General features: G+C 45.3%; 1 protein-coding gene across 10 annotated transcripts in view; it reads left to right on the plus strand.

Moving 5' to 3' along the window:
- CUX1 (cut like homeobox 1) overlaps nucleotides 1-14979 on the plus strand; it is a gene marked incomplete at both ends in the record, with an annotated part of 307656 nt that overhangs the window by 212394 nt on the left and 80283 nt on the right. For all 10 annotated transcript variants that reach the window (XM_080941110.1, XM_080941102.1, XM_080941104.1 and 7 more), the window contains 2 exons: nucleotides 5547-5595; nucleotides 10472-10576. In XM_080941110.1, the coding sequence (XP_080797236.1) occupies nucleotides 5547-5595; nucleotides 10472-10576 (154 nt within the window). The remainder of the gene's footprint in view (nucleotides 1-5546; nucleotides 5596-10471; nucleotides 10577-14979) is intronic.

Raw genomic sequence — 14979 nt, forward strand, 5'->3', positions numbered from 1 at the left:
AGCCATAGAAAGGCTGTCACTAAATTGACCTGCAGAGCTGACTCCTTGTGGCTCCAACCTGCCCCTCCCCTGACTGACATCTGACTTCCACATCCTATGCAGCTTATTTTCTTTTGTGACAGTATCTGACCGAAGCCACTTACAGAGAAAGGTTGGTTCTGGCTCCCACCGGTGGGGAAGGCATGGTGGCAGTGGAAGGCTGCTGCTCACTTTCTCCTTTTCATTCAGCCCAGGATCCCCACCCAGTCTCCCTCAAACTCTTCCTACCTCAGCATAATCGTGACAGTCCCTCACAGATACATACACCAGAGGCTCTTTCTTCAGTGCTTCCAGACCTTGTCAACTGACAGTAAAAACCATCACAGGCAGCTTTTCAACTACAGATTGTGCCTGCTCTTGTCCCAGATCCTTCTCTTTGTGCCAGGCTGGAAGAGGGGACCTACATCCTTTACAGAGATGACAGTCCCCACCATCACAGAGCTCTCTTCCTCTGAGCCAGACTCCATCCACCTCTGACCAACCTGTTCTTTCTGAACTTGGATTCAGGCCCTGCCTTAAGTGTCTCAAAAGTTTTTTCAGATGACAAAATAATAATAATAATAATAATAATAATAATAATAATAATAATAATAATAATTAGGGGCTGATGAGAGGACTCAGCAGGTAAAGGTGCTTGTTACCAAGACTGATGACCTGAGTTTGATCCCTGGACCCCATACAGTGAGACCCACATATACATATAAACAATAATTAAAGTAAAATTTTGTAGCATTTGCATAGAATATTCTCCAAATCACCATATGGAACATTTAATAGATAATCTGATGCATGCTGTATAAGTAGTTTTATACTTTATTGCTTATCAAATGAGGTGCAGACTTGAGGTCCACTTGATACACACATGGAATCTGCAGAAGTGGGACGTGAGGACATGGAGGACTGAGCACACTGTTTTCCTGGCATCACTGATGGCTAAGACGATGAGATATGCGGCAGCCTGGCGCTGGGCCGGATGGTGCTAGCACTCAGGAGGTTTGTGTGAAAGGAAATACATGGTGTCTGGCGTGGGTATAATTTCCTTTCCATCAACCTTGACCGTGTCCTTTGAAGTTCATCATAAAAATGGTATGTTAGCCTGGAGAATACCCTGAAATGATGCAGGGAAACAACTGAAGGAACTATATATATTCTAGGCCCTGATGAAATGACCCTGTGCTTGAAGTCAGGGGAGAGCATAAAACAGTGCAGGTTAATAGACAGCAGATGCCGTGTTATCAGCTCACAAAAAGGTGAGCGGATGAGGTTCTTATAACAAGTTTTGCTGAGTGAGTAGTTTATGCAGTATTACAGATTTTGAAATAGAAAAGATTTTAGACAAATGTCAATCTCACAATCTTCAGGAATTTTGAAATGGAAAGAGTACCAGTCATAATGGCACACACCTATCATACCAGCACTCCGGAGGCAGAAGGATTACAGTTTGAGGACAGCTTGAACCACATGAGACTCTGTCCCAAAACAAATTAAAGAATGAGAACCCTTTACAGCCAGATATGGTGAATGCACACTTGTAAGTCCAGAAGCTGAGGTAGTAGGATTCTTATAAGCCTGGGACTACATAATGAGAACTAGGCCAGGAAAGGCTATATTGCAATACCCTTGTCTAAAAAAACAATGGAGGAGGGGAAGGGAGGGGAGAAGAGGAAGGAATGAAAACAAAGCCTCTCAAAGATTTACTGTCATGCTATGAAACTCTATTATGGACAGTTCATTCCTGTCCTGGTAAAGTGGCAGATGTGGCTCCCTACCCCACCCCCAGACATTTCCAATGTACTTACTAAGGACAGGTGATTTGGGTAGGCTTTGTTTTGTTGACCAATGAGGTGCAGCAGTATGTTTAAGAGGATGTGTCCTAGTTTGCTACTCTAGAGCTGTCAGGAAATGCTAACCCAAAAGCTACTTGGGGAGGAAAGGGTTTGTTTGGCTTACATGTTCAGGATCACCTGAGGGTGAGGGGACACCAGCCACAATGGACTGGGCCTTCCCACATCAATTATTGATGAAGAAAATGGCCCCACTGGCTGGCCTATAGGTGTATCAGATGAAGGCAGTTCTTCAGGTGAGGTTTCTTTTTCCCAGGAGAGACTCTGGTTTGTATCTAGTTGACAAGACTAACCATCACAGACAGGTTTATCAAAACCTAGTGGAACAGCGTAGAATCCATCATGTCCACAGAAAGCTCAGGTTGCACTGAAGTTCCCAGGTAGTGGTGCACAGCATGGGGTATTATACCTGCCATCCAAGCAGGAGATCCTGCTGAAAATAATTAAGTTGTAACTAGTTGTATTCTCTTTGACCTAGAGAAAAGGGGTGGACAGTTTTTCTTCTAAAAACTACAGGCAGACTTAAAGTGATTATCTATGGACAGGCGCTGAGGTTCAACATTGTAGCTCACTTGGTATGCTTGCCTAGCAGACACTGAACGCTGGGCTCCATCCCCACCATGACACAAACTGGATATTGTGGGTGGAGGCAGGAGGAGTGTAAGTTCAAAGCTATCTTCAGCTATATTGTAAGTTTGAGGCCAGACTGGGATATATCACAGCCTGTAACAGAAATTTAATATTAGTAATAATAATGTAAACTTCAGGACTAGCCTTGTTCCCTCCCTGCCTCCTACTGTCTCTGAGAATGGCCTCTCTGTGTATGGGCATCACCACCACAGACTTAAGGTTTAAGACACTCTGCTCTATGACAGCAGAGCAGTGTTGTCAGCTTCCTCTGTGTCCAGGAAAGTCATGAATGTCCTCACCGTAAAATGCACAGCTGCCATCAGCACATTCAATATTTTGCTCAGTTCTGTAGTTGCTTAGCAACCAAAGTGATACTGACCCACCAACGGAAAGCTTGACTTCACTTTTAGGGATTGCTTCAAACAGCAGAGAACATCTTTCTGTTTTAGTGGGACAAGGTGGCATTTTATTTGTTTTTCAAAATTGCTTTATATTTTTAAATATTCTTTACTCTATGTGAGTGTGTGTGGGGGGGGTATATGTGTGTGTGTATACACACACACACACACGCAGTTATTGTAGGCCTGTGTGTAGGTCAGAGGACAACTTGGAGAAGTCTTATCTCTTCTGTGTAGTTTTCTGAGTATCAAGTCACTGAACCATCTCTAGTCCCAACTCAGTACTAACTTTCCATAAGGAATTTGAAATCTTTTGTTGCATTTACTAGATATTGGGGATCTTTAGAGCTCAGCAGTTAAGAACACTTTCTGCTCTTGCAGAGGATCAAGGTTCAATTTCCAGCATCCACATGGCAGCTTACAATCCCCTGTAACCTCAGTTCCATAGAATCCAACTCTTCTGGCTTCCTTAGGCACCAAGCATATATATGATTCATGTGCATGTTCGTGTGTGTGTGTGTGTGTGTGTGTGTGTGTGTTTAAAGACTAAGGGGCAGGCAGGATGGCTCATCAGATAAAGGTGCTGGCCAATAAACCTGAGGACCTAAGTTCAATCCACATGCTGAAAGGAAAGTGTTGGTTCCTTAAAAGTATCCTCTGTCCTCCATAAATACAACACGCCCCCACCCAAACACACACAAAATAAATAAATAAACTCTTGTTTTTAAATGAGTTTTTTTAAAGAAGGAAGGAAGGAAAGAAAGAAAGAGAGAAAGGAGCAAAGAAACAGCTGAATGATGTAGAAGACAAAAGTTGCTTTGCCAACCTTGTCCAGTCAGATAAATGAAATGGCATGACAATCGGTTAGCAGAATTAAAGAAAAAAGGCACCACTCTTGGAGAACCTGGAATACAAGGAGCTGCCCTACCTGCACACATTCAGAGTCTGCTTGCTCACCCAGGCCTGGCTGATTCCCAGTGCATCCCAAATTCTGCACCCAGTTCTATAGTAGAGCCTGAGGAGAAGCTGGCAACCTTTTCCCAGAGTATCTTATCTTGAGTGCTCATTAGCCAAGTGTTTCTAACCTTTTCTCCCAAGATATTTCCTTATGCTGGGCTCTGAGATCCATGCTTCCCTCATGTAGGATGTTGTAGTTAGAACTTCTCTGTCTCTGATGAAATACCAAGACCAAAACACACACTGGGAGGAACTTACACTCACATATCACTATCATCATCAAGGACATCAGGATAGGAACTCAAACTGGGCAGGAATCTAGAAGCAGGGGCTTATTTATGCAGAGGGTATGAAGAGATGCTGCTTACTGACTTGCTCTCATGACTTGTTTAGCCTGTTTTCTCATAGAACCTAGGATCACCAGCCCACGGATGGCATCACCCATAATGGGCTGGGGGGCTCTCCCCAAACAGTCACTAAGAAAAATGCCCTACAGACTTCCCTACGGCCCAATCTTGTAGAGGCATTTTCTTATTTAAGGCCCCCCTCTCTCTGATGACTTAGTTTGTGTCAATTTGGCATAAAACTATTCAGTGCAAGTCTGGAACCATGATTTGCCTTCACTCAGAGGAGTTCCTTTCAAGCAAAAGATAAATAAGAACTTCCAGACTCATGTGGGCTAAGAGGTGACGAAACTTGGCATTTCACACTGCATCCCACATCTCCATCCTTAACTACCCCTACATGCCACACCTGCTCTAAGTAGGACCTCTGGGTCCTACTAAGACCCTTGCTGTCAAGGGCATTTTCCTAAGGATAGACTTTTTCCAGCTCCTCTCCTGATCTGGCAAACAGCTGCTTATCATTCAAACCTCAGCCTGAGCATTGGCTTCTCTGATGCTTCTGATTTTCCCAGAGCAAAATGGTCACAACTCCAGTCAAAACAATGCATTTGTTTTATCTTTATTTTTGAGATGGGCCTTCTGTTGTCCAGGCTGACCTTTATTAAAGTGTAGCACTATGTAGATGACGTAGAGCTCTTGACCCTCCTGCTCCCACCTACAGACTGCTGAAATCAAAAACTTGTACCACCATGCCCAGTTTTATGGGGGGCTGAAGACTGAATTTAGCGCTTCATGCACACCAGCCAAGCAGTCTACCCATTTGAGCCATATCCAGAGACCTGTATTTTACTAATTTTTTGGCTCTGTCTGCCCAACATGATTAAGAGCCCCACCAGACACATGAATATCATCAACAAAGTGAATAAAGAGCTAGTTTGATGGTGCACACCTGATGAAACACTTGAACGGTAGAGACAGGAGGATTAGGAGTCTGTAGTCATCCTTGACTATTAAGGTCTGGTGAGGTGCTCATGCCAGAGGACCTCAGTTTGATCCTTGGGTTCTACAGTAGGAGAGAACCAACTCCTGAAAGTTGTCCTCAGCACTAAGGCAGGGGTATACACACAACAGTAATAAGTAAATGGTGACTAAAACGAATAGCATGCTGCCTATGACACTGTCTCATTGGCCACTGTAATCCCTTATTGATTTGTCTGGTCCTCTCCTGTGCAGAAATGATTATTCTTCTTCAGTCTGAACTAGAGAGCCTATCCCTTGATCATTTTCATGCACCAACTCAGTGATGACTAACCTCTATCCCTCTTTTTTCCCAGGGCCGATGAGATCGAGATGATCATGACTGACCTTGAACGAGCCAACCAGGTAGGCTGTTAGAACCTTCACCATGAAACACCAAAGCTCACCCAGTCAGTTCTCTTGACATACACCTTGCTCCAAGATGGGGTCATTGTAGATCCTTTTTCACATTCTCGAAGGAAGTCAGGATAGGAACTCAAACAGGACAGGAATCTAGAGGCAGGGGCTTATTTATGCAAAGGCCATGAAGGGATGCTGCTTACTGACTTGCTCTCATGGCTTGCTTAGCCTGCTTTCTTATAGAACCCAAGACCAACCTAGCTCCTGTCATGAGAAGTTAGAAAGACATCCACTGCACTATTCCTGGGAGAATGTTGGCTTCAGCCAGTGTCTAAGACACTCACATGCATGAGGGTACTTTTTCTTCTGATCCCGTGGCTAGTGCACCTGTCTCAGGAGTGTCCAAACCATCCTACAGGCTACATGCATCTCAAAATAGCCATGGACGAGGCCTAACACAAAACAGTAAACATATTAAAACATTGTGAGATTGGCTGATTGATTGACTGATTGATTGATTGGTTGATTGATGTGCAGTTCCCAAGTGTGAACATTGTTACATGGTATCAGATGGTTCCAAGCACTCAGCTCCCCATAAACCCTTTCTTCACAGGCCCTGCAGGGCAGTAAAACATTTTGCTTTCATATCTAATGCTCCTGGCTCCAACTAGCTATGGAACTGATAATGACCTTGAACTTTTGATTCTCATGCTTCTTCCTTCCACATGCTAGAACAAGTGTGCACACCACAGCTGGTTAATGCAGTGTTAAAGATGAAACCAAGGGTTTTATGAATGCTAGGCATGCACTTTGCCAACCAGCTAAGCTGCATTCCCAGCTAGTTTCCATGATTCTTCACTTGGGGGAGAAACGGTTAACACAGAAATTAGTTTCTCAGCCCAGAAGGACATGGTCTGTGGCTTCTGCCCACTCAGTTTTATAGCTGTATATCCATAGGCACTAGAAAGTTTTGAATTTTGCATTGTGTCACCCTCACCCCACCCAGTGAGTTCAAGGCTCTCTGTGAAATGAAAAGTCTCCCAGCATCCCTGCAGAACCTGCCCCCTTCCCAGGAGTTCACAGGACACCTGTCTTTCACAGGCACTGGTCACTCGGACTTGCACCAGCACTCAGGGAAAACTGTTGTCCATTTTTTTCCCTGGTGGAATTCACATGAAGCCTAAGCAGGAAAAGTGGAGGAGGAGGAAAGATTGTGATTTTCTCTGTATTTCCCTTAGGGCAGAGTTGGGCAGCAGCTGGTACTTAGGCCTTTCCTCAGGTCCTGGGCCTGGCCTGTAAGGGCATTTTGTACAGAGTGTGGCAGTGGTCACATAGGGTCTCCTAAGTAGTCTTAGGCACTCTTCTACTAGTCAGAATAGCTGTCCATTCTCAGATGCTCCAGACGCAGTTAATCTAAGCAAATTGTCAGAACCATATCACTTCATCTGCCAAGCCTCCACACTGAAATCAACATGGTCAGGATTCTTATAAATAGGGAAACTGAGTCAGTGCCTAGTCCATCACTGAGCTGGAACAAAAAATCCAGTCTGTCTTAAGGTTGTCTTGGCACATTGGGAGGTGGTTTGTTCATGTTTGGTTTTAGGTGTTTGTTTATTTGTTTAGGGGGTATTGTTTTGTGTGTAATTTGATTGCAGAGTTGGCTCATGTGAATGTTGTAGATGACAACATTGTATTATGGTGTTAAAAGGGTTGGTGCCTTTGGTATAGCATCTGAAAAGGGAATAAGGAAGCCCCAGAGGCTTCCTAGCTGACTGGGGTTGGGGGAGAGAAAAGTCTACAGGGCAAACGCTGGAGTTGGCATTGGAAGAGAACTAGGCTGTGTGTGGGCCTCAGAGTGGCCTGATGGGAAAGAGTCTGGCAGGTTTGGGGGAGAGGGGCTTCATCCTGAAAACAGTGGGTATACTAGGAGGATGGAGATCCTGGATTTGTATTCAATTAAAAGGTCACTTGGGTCACGAGAGATAGTTCAGCCTTTAAAAGCTCATAGAGGATCCACACTGGATCAGATGCCCTCTTCTGAACTCTCAGGGCTCTTGCACTCACACACTCATACACCTACACACATGTACATAATTAAGTATAAAATAAACCTTTAAAAACCCCCATTTAAAAGAAATAAAGGAATCACTGTAGATAAAACTTCAATAAGGAATGGGGTGAGAATGCCAGAAGCCAGGGAAGCAGCAAGCAGGTCTGCTTTCAGGACAGGAGATGGTGCTTAGAGAACCAGGCAGAGGGAGGCCGAGCAGGAGCAGCACAGGGCTGCTCACAGCCACAGACTTCTGGACCATGGGCCCCGCCCAGGAGGAGCGGTTTGCTAGTTCATTTTAGTGTTGGTTTTGCCCTGGGCTTATCTCAGACATTCTACTAAAACCCATAGTGCTATCTCATTGCTCAGAGATTATGTCTCTACCCCAGGGAACCAGAAAAACAGGCAGAAGCTACTGGTGGAGCAGGGGTGTCTCCTTGGCACATGTTCCATCAACACCGGCACTTCCAGCACTTGCAGGAATAGTCTTTGTTGCACCATAATAGTTAACAGGGAAGGTTCTGGGCTCCAGAATTTCTTGATGAGTAAACCTTAGCTTGGCAAAGCAAAGAGCACAGAGGAACTGCATCTTTGATTCCCTGTGTGGGCTAGCTGCCAGCTCTACCTCTTTCTTCCAGAGCATAGCCACAGGAGTGAAGCCTGGAGGAAGCTCTTTAAAACAACTGTTCTCCTCCGTTGACCTGGCTGATGATTATGGAACAAGGCAGTTGAGAAAGACCCCTTGTGCTGGGGTTAGGCTCGTTTGCTTATTTGTTTGTTTTTGAGGAGTTTTATAGCACAAATTAGTCAAGTTCACCCTGCATCTGAGGATGACTTGGAATTACAGGCATGGACCACCATGCAGTTTCTGCTAGAGAGGGAACTCGAACCCAGGTATTCTTCTGTCAAGGTTTTTATGAGCTAATGGATTAGGACACCCAAGTCACAATTCTCATGGCAGGAACCTGGTGTGATGTGCCACTGTGGTAATGCTACCTATTCGGCAGCTATCAGAACTCCTTCCCTAATAGGTGATGAAATTATTTTTCCTCCTCAAAGAAACTAAGGGATTTATTCTACTACCAGTTATTCTGGCAGAGCTGTGGGGATTGTGTGCTTGAAGGTTTACCTCACTAATTATGGAGGAATGTGCTTTTCAGTCAAGTGTCTTCACTGTCAGAGAAATGAAAAAAAAAACAGCTGTTGTCCCAACTTCTTATAAGACTGAAGGCAGAAGGATGGCAAGTTCGAGACCGGACTAGGCAACTTAGTTTGTAAGGGCCTGTCTCAAAATAAAATGGAAAAAGAGGGGCTAGAGAGATGGCTCAGTGGCTAAGAGCACTGGCTGCTCTTCCAGAGGTCCTGAGTCAATTCCCAGCATCCACATGGTGGCTCACAACCATCTGTAATGGGATCTGATGCCCTCTTTTGGTGTGTCTGAAGACAGCGACAATGTGCTCACACACATAAATAAATCTTAAAAAGAAAAACAAACAAGGAAAAAGAAAGCGAGGGATTTGTGTCAGTGCTAGAGTGCCAGCCTAGAATTCCCCAGTGAGAAGTTGGAAATAGGACTCATTGGACAGTTAGCTTGAAGCAGACATTTCTCTCCATCTCTGTCATATTTCCAAAAGCTTTTCCTGGCAATTGGTTCTGCCTTTGGGTCTAGATTCTGTGTGGAGTAAGCTGGTTTTGAAATCATTGTGGAACTCGGGTGGCAGTGGACTCACGGCATTACCCAGGCTTGCTTAAAACCCATTGAGCAGCCCATGCCATCCTCCAACTCAGAGTCCTGCCTTGCCTTCCTTGTTACCTTCTCCTAATAACAGGACATAAGTTGCCAAGGGCATAGAGAAGTGGCACACAGTCCTGACACCCTTAGCTATCACTGCCCACCCATCTTCGTTCTGTCTTAGTCATAATAGTGAGGCCTGGATAAATTTGTTGAGAAACTACCCCCACATCAGTTGCATGTGGTGAGCCTCTGTGTGCATGGAGCCCCACCTAAGTGTCTGAGTGGGCACAGTGTTCCCATTCTACAGATAAGTATGTAGAGGCTCCAGGAGCATAGTTGGCTGTCCCTGATGCCTCTATTCCCAGATGGCCTCTTGAGTGGTAGGTCCTGGAGTGGCTTTCTTATCCTGGGTCCTAGACAAACTACAAAAGGTTCCAGCTGTTTCTGTTGAAGCTCCCTACACCAATTTAGGCCCATTCACTGCTGGGCCAGGACAGTGTGGCTAGCTGCAGATGCCAACATTCACAAACATTCCCCCATGGAGGGTTAACTGTGGAAGCCAGCTCATCCCTCACAAAAAGAAGCCACATTTCCATAGTCCACTCATGGAAACACACAGTGGAACAAAACAACCACCACATTGTGTGTATTTGGGGAAGAGAATGGCCGGAGTGTCTTTAATTCATTGTTTACCCATGAGAATGACTCCCCGGAGTAATCTTGTGATAAAGTCTCTTTGGTCCATGAGAATAGAAAGAAATTGAATCAGAAGACTCCATTTCCACCGGTATTTATTCAGTCTGGGAAACGCAATGGGCCGAAGCATTAATACCAGCAGGGGAGTCCTCGCTCCTAGCGTTAAATTACTGTCATAATCGCTCAATTATTTCTTCCTTGTACTGTTTAAAATAAAAATCCATCACATTCTAGGGTGTGTGTGTGTGTGTGTGTGTGTGTTTCCCTAGCATTTATTAGGTTGAGTGTTTAGGAAAATCAATTACAGTCAGTCAGGCATGAATTGATGAATGTTCTTGTAATAATTGTCAGCTGTTAAACCAAATGTACTCTCTTCTCCTTGCTCCTTTCCTTTCCTTCAGAGGGCAGAGGTGGCACAGAGAGAGGCAGAGACTTTAAGGGAACAGCTCTCGTCAGCCAACCACTCTCTCCAACTGGCCTCGCAGATCCAGAAGGCTCCAGATGTGGTGGGTAACCCGGGCTTTGCCCCAACCCCTACTCCATGTCACTCCTGATTTCAACTCTTGCCTTTGGAACAACAGTTGAAACAGGAATGAATGTTTGGTGACTGTATTGGTTACTTGTCTAATTGGAGAGAGGGAGAGAGGGAGGGAGGGAGGGAGGGAGGGAGGGAGGGAGGGAAGGGTGGGTGGGTTTGTTTTGGCTCATGGTTCAAGGGTGCAGACTGTCATGGCAGGGAGGGCCTGGTAACTATGCAGCAGCAATTCACATCCAGTCAGGATGCAAAGATCAATGCTGCTGCATTTATCAGCTTCAGTACCCCAGCTTGGGTGCTGCCCCCCAATGAGAGTGTGACTCCCACCTCAACTAACCCACTCCCAAAGCCCCCTCGCAGACATCCCCAGAGGCTGGGTACTCTAGATCCTAATGAGCTGACAGCACTAACCACACACTTACCAATTCTTGTCAGGTAGGCTTCGGGTAGGTTGAAGGAAGAGCTCTGCCAATAGTACACAGGTGACCTCATAGTTTGTGGTGGGACCCCAGTAGGTATGTACGTGTCCTGTGCCAGGGGAGACCGGCTCGGAAAGGGATCAGAACTTCACGGGGAAGTCAGGGTAGCCTTCCATTAGGGCATGAAGAATAATAACAGCTGACCCTAAATTTACAGTGTTGGAATCTCACCTGAGATGCAGTATTCAGGAGTGGAACCCAATGGTCCAAACCATTATCTTTTGTGCTTGCTCTCTCTCTCTCTCTCTCTCTCTCTCTCTCTCCCTCCCTCTTTCTCCCCCCCTCCCCCTTTTCCCCCTCTCTCCCCTCCCTCCCTCCCTCCTTCCCTCTCTCTCTCATTTATTTATTTGGTGGATATAAGAGTAGTAGTTTCACATGGGTGAGGCTCAGAAGACAACTTGCAAGAGTCAGTTTTCTTCCTCCGCCATGTGTGTTCTGAGGATCGAACTCAAGTCATCAGCGGCAAGCTCTTTGTGTGTGAGGGGGGTCATGGAGCCATCTTACCACCCCTGCTTGCTTTTTGCGTTTTGCTTTGTTTTAAGTGTTTTTAGACAAAGCCTCACTACAGTAGTTCAGGCTAACATTAATTGGTAATCCTCCTGCCTCAGTCACTTAAATCCTGGGATAAAGAGTGTGCAGTAACATGCCTCATCCCACATGGCTTTTCTCATGTTAACAGCAAGGTTTGGTCAAAGTGGCCCTGAATGAGCAGGACTCGTGCAGGAGACTGTTCGTTTTTTCATACTTGAGGGACACAGTAACTTATTTTTCTCTGAAATGTGTCCTTTATTCTTCCTTGCTCAAATGTAGATGCCCTGGGGACAGCACCAGGGCAGAGGCAAGATCTAGAGCCAGGGCCAGCAGCTTCCCAGCTTCTGTGGCTGCCCTTGGTCAGGAGGAAGCCATTCATCCTAACATGTCTAACAGTACTTCTAAGCTAAATGTTTGGATTACAGAGAATCCTGGCACCTTACTGGGCCACAGCAAACCCAAACATTCCAGAAGGAAATGAATGCTTTTGCAGGTCCAGTCAGTTTTGGGGCCAGGGGTGGCTTCCACACTTCATCATGGACTAAATGCAGCAAGTCCCTGGCTTCAGTCTCAGCCACAGCAAGCAGGGACTTCCCTATCTGTGCCTTCCCATGGAGGCCACCACAGGCATAGAGCCAGTAGGAAAAATGGTCTGTTGGGCTTGTGTGGCAGAACTCAACTGGGAAAGAGCCGAATCCATGGTGGTCGCAAAGCCAGAGCCAACGCACTGAATGTCTCAACAGAACCTTGATTCTTGAAGACTGGAGGGGAGGAGAGGGGCTCAAATATTAAAAGCTTGTCACATGAGCATGAGGCACCCCCATAAATGCCAAGCAGTCCACAGGTACCTTTCCCTCCATCCATCAACCTGCCACTCTTTCATGAACACTGAACAAGACAGGGTGTGCCCAAAAGCCCCTATGAAGTGTCTACAGATAAATACTAGTAGTTCAAGGGTCAGTTGCAGCACACCTGGCCACCCTTTAGCCTATCAGAACTGTAATATTGGGAGGCAAGGCCATCTGTGAGGCCATATCCTCTGCTTGTACATTTTCTTCTTCCATTGTACCTATATCTTTTTCATTCTTAGCCTCTAAAATGATCGTCTCTAGTATCCTTACCTAGGCCCAACCCTTTCCATCCACCTCAGCCCCTAGCCTTTCTCCATTCTTTTATTTCATTGTATCCTGCTATGGGACCAAGAGGACTGTGCAGTGTAGGAGACAGACATGGGCTAGAGAACAGGTTGTCTTGAGAATGTGTTCATATCTCATTTGACATTTGTAGAACAACAATGTTTTCAGGTCAGCTTGAATAAGGAATTTGTGGCTCAAGTATCTAAGAGTCTGGTGCTACACCCTAGATCCACCAAGAACTGCTCTGTGTAGATAGACTGAACCACCATTCCCCAATCCCTTAACTTGGGTTCGGTTTACTTGATCTGGCCCATTGTTAGGTGTAGGTCACCTTTAGACTGGTTTTATAGACTCTGCCAAAGAATGCTGAAACACTGTTTACAGTTAGCATTTTCCAGAACGGGATGGATCGGATCCATTAGAATACATACATGACTCATACTGCACATGCCACTGGACTGGTCTCTGACCTCCCTGAAGCAACTTTGTTTATTTATTTATTTATTTATTTTGTTTGTTTGTTTGTTTGTTTAGACATGATCTTATCAGACAGCCCAGGCTTAGCCTCCAACTCATTATGTAGCTACAGATTGCTTTGAACTCCTAATTCTCCTGCCTCCAGTTCTGGAATGCTGGGACATACCTAATCCCATAGGCCATCTCTCTTATATGCCCCCCCCCCCTCCACTTCCCTGATTCAAAGCTAGGCTTTGCAAATCCTATTGGGAAACTTTTGTGTTTTAAGGTTTTCATTCTGTTATAAACTGATACTTTTTAAGACAGTAAGAAATCACCAGGATGTCAATTGGTTCTAGAGTTTCTTCCACCCACCTAGACTTACCTCATCAGCACCAGCTTACTATAGATGGGCATCCCTTAGGTATGTGCTGGACAGGTAGACTATAACTGGGGACAAACCAGTAGGGAATACGTAGAAGCTCAGCACCAGAGGGAGGAAAGAGAACATCATACAAATTAAAGAACCAGAACAGGAAATCACAGAAAGTCACCTCCCTCAGTAACTGGCTGTCCCAACATGTGCCATGTGCCCTATGACAAGCACTTTGGGCACAGACTAGACAAGACTAGATGAAGGAACATGCTTTGTCCTCTACCCCTGTGTATGGGAGTTGGAGTCAACTGCTCCATACTGTGGAGGCTACACTCCAGTCCTCATTTATACCAGTCACATGCAAATGTCTCTACTCTACAGAAAAGCTTCCAGAATTATCCAGGAGCCATAACTACTTTCACAAATATTTTTGTTTGGTGTTTGGGTATACAGGGATCACTATATATTCTAGGCTGGTAAACTCCCCATCCTCCTGCATCAGCCTTCCAAGGCTGAGATCATGTGTGTGTGCCACCACACATGGCCCTGAGATTACCTTTAAACTCAGTGAAAGCACTGTTTGAGTCATTGAGAAACCAAAGTACAGACTGGACTTTTGCTCATTTTTAAATACCTCTCTGGCTTATGTGTTTCCACACAGCATTTTAGGGGATGATGGGAGGAGGTATGTTTTGGTTTGAGTTGGGTTTTTTATGTGTATAGATACTTTTTCTGCATGTACACCTGTGCACTCTGTGAACGTCTGGTGCCACTGAAGGCCAGAAGAGGGTATGGGATGCCCTAGAATTATGAGCCACCATGCAAGCCCTGGGAACCGAGCCTGGATCCTCTGGAAGAGCAACCAGTGCTTGTACCCACTGAGTCACCTCTCCAGCCCTCTTTAAATGTTTTCTGAAGATTTTATTTTTTTATTTTTATGTGTATGGGTGTTTTTGCCTGCATATATGTCTGAGCCATGTGCAGACAGTGCTCATGAAGGCCAGAAGAGGGCACTGCATGGATTGGATTTAAATACAGTTGAAACCTTCCAAGTGGTTGCTGGGAAACAAACCTGGGTCCTCTGGCAGAGCAGCCAAGTGCTCTTACCACTGAGCCATCTCTCTAGCCTCTGAAGACTTTTTTTAACAAATATTCAGGCTGAAGCCATGGCTCAACAGATAAAGGTTCTTGCTGCCAAGCCTGACAATCTGAGATCTAAGTCCTCCAACTTGTGCTCTGACCTACATACATACACATACACACATACACACACACACACACACACACACACACACACACACACATACACAAATGCATGGGATGGGGGGACAGGACACTAATGAATAAAAGAAACCACTCACTTCATTATCACAAGCATTTCTAAGCAAAGTAACCA

Source organism: Micromys minutus (assembly GCF_963924665.1).
Source record: "Micromys minutus genome assembly, chromosome: 29".
Classification (NCBI taxonomy): Eukaryota; Metazoa; Chordata; class Mammalia; order Rodentia; family Muridae; genus Micromys; species Micromys minutus.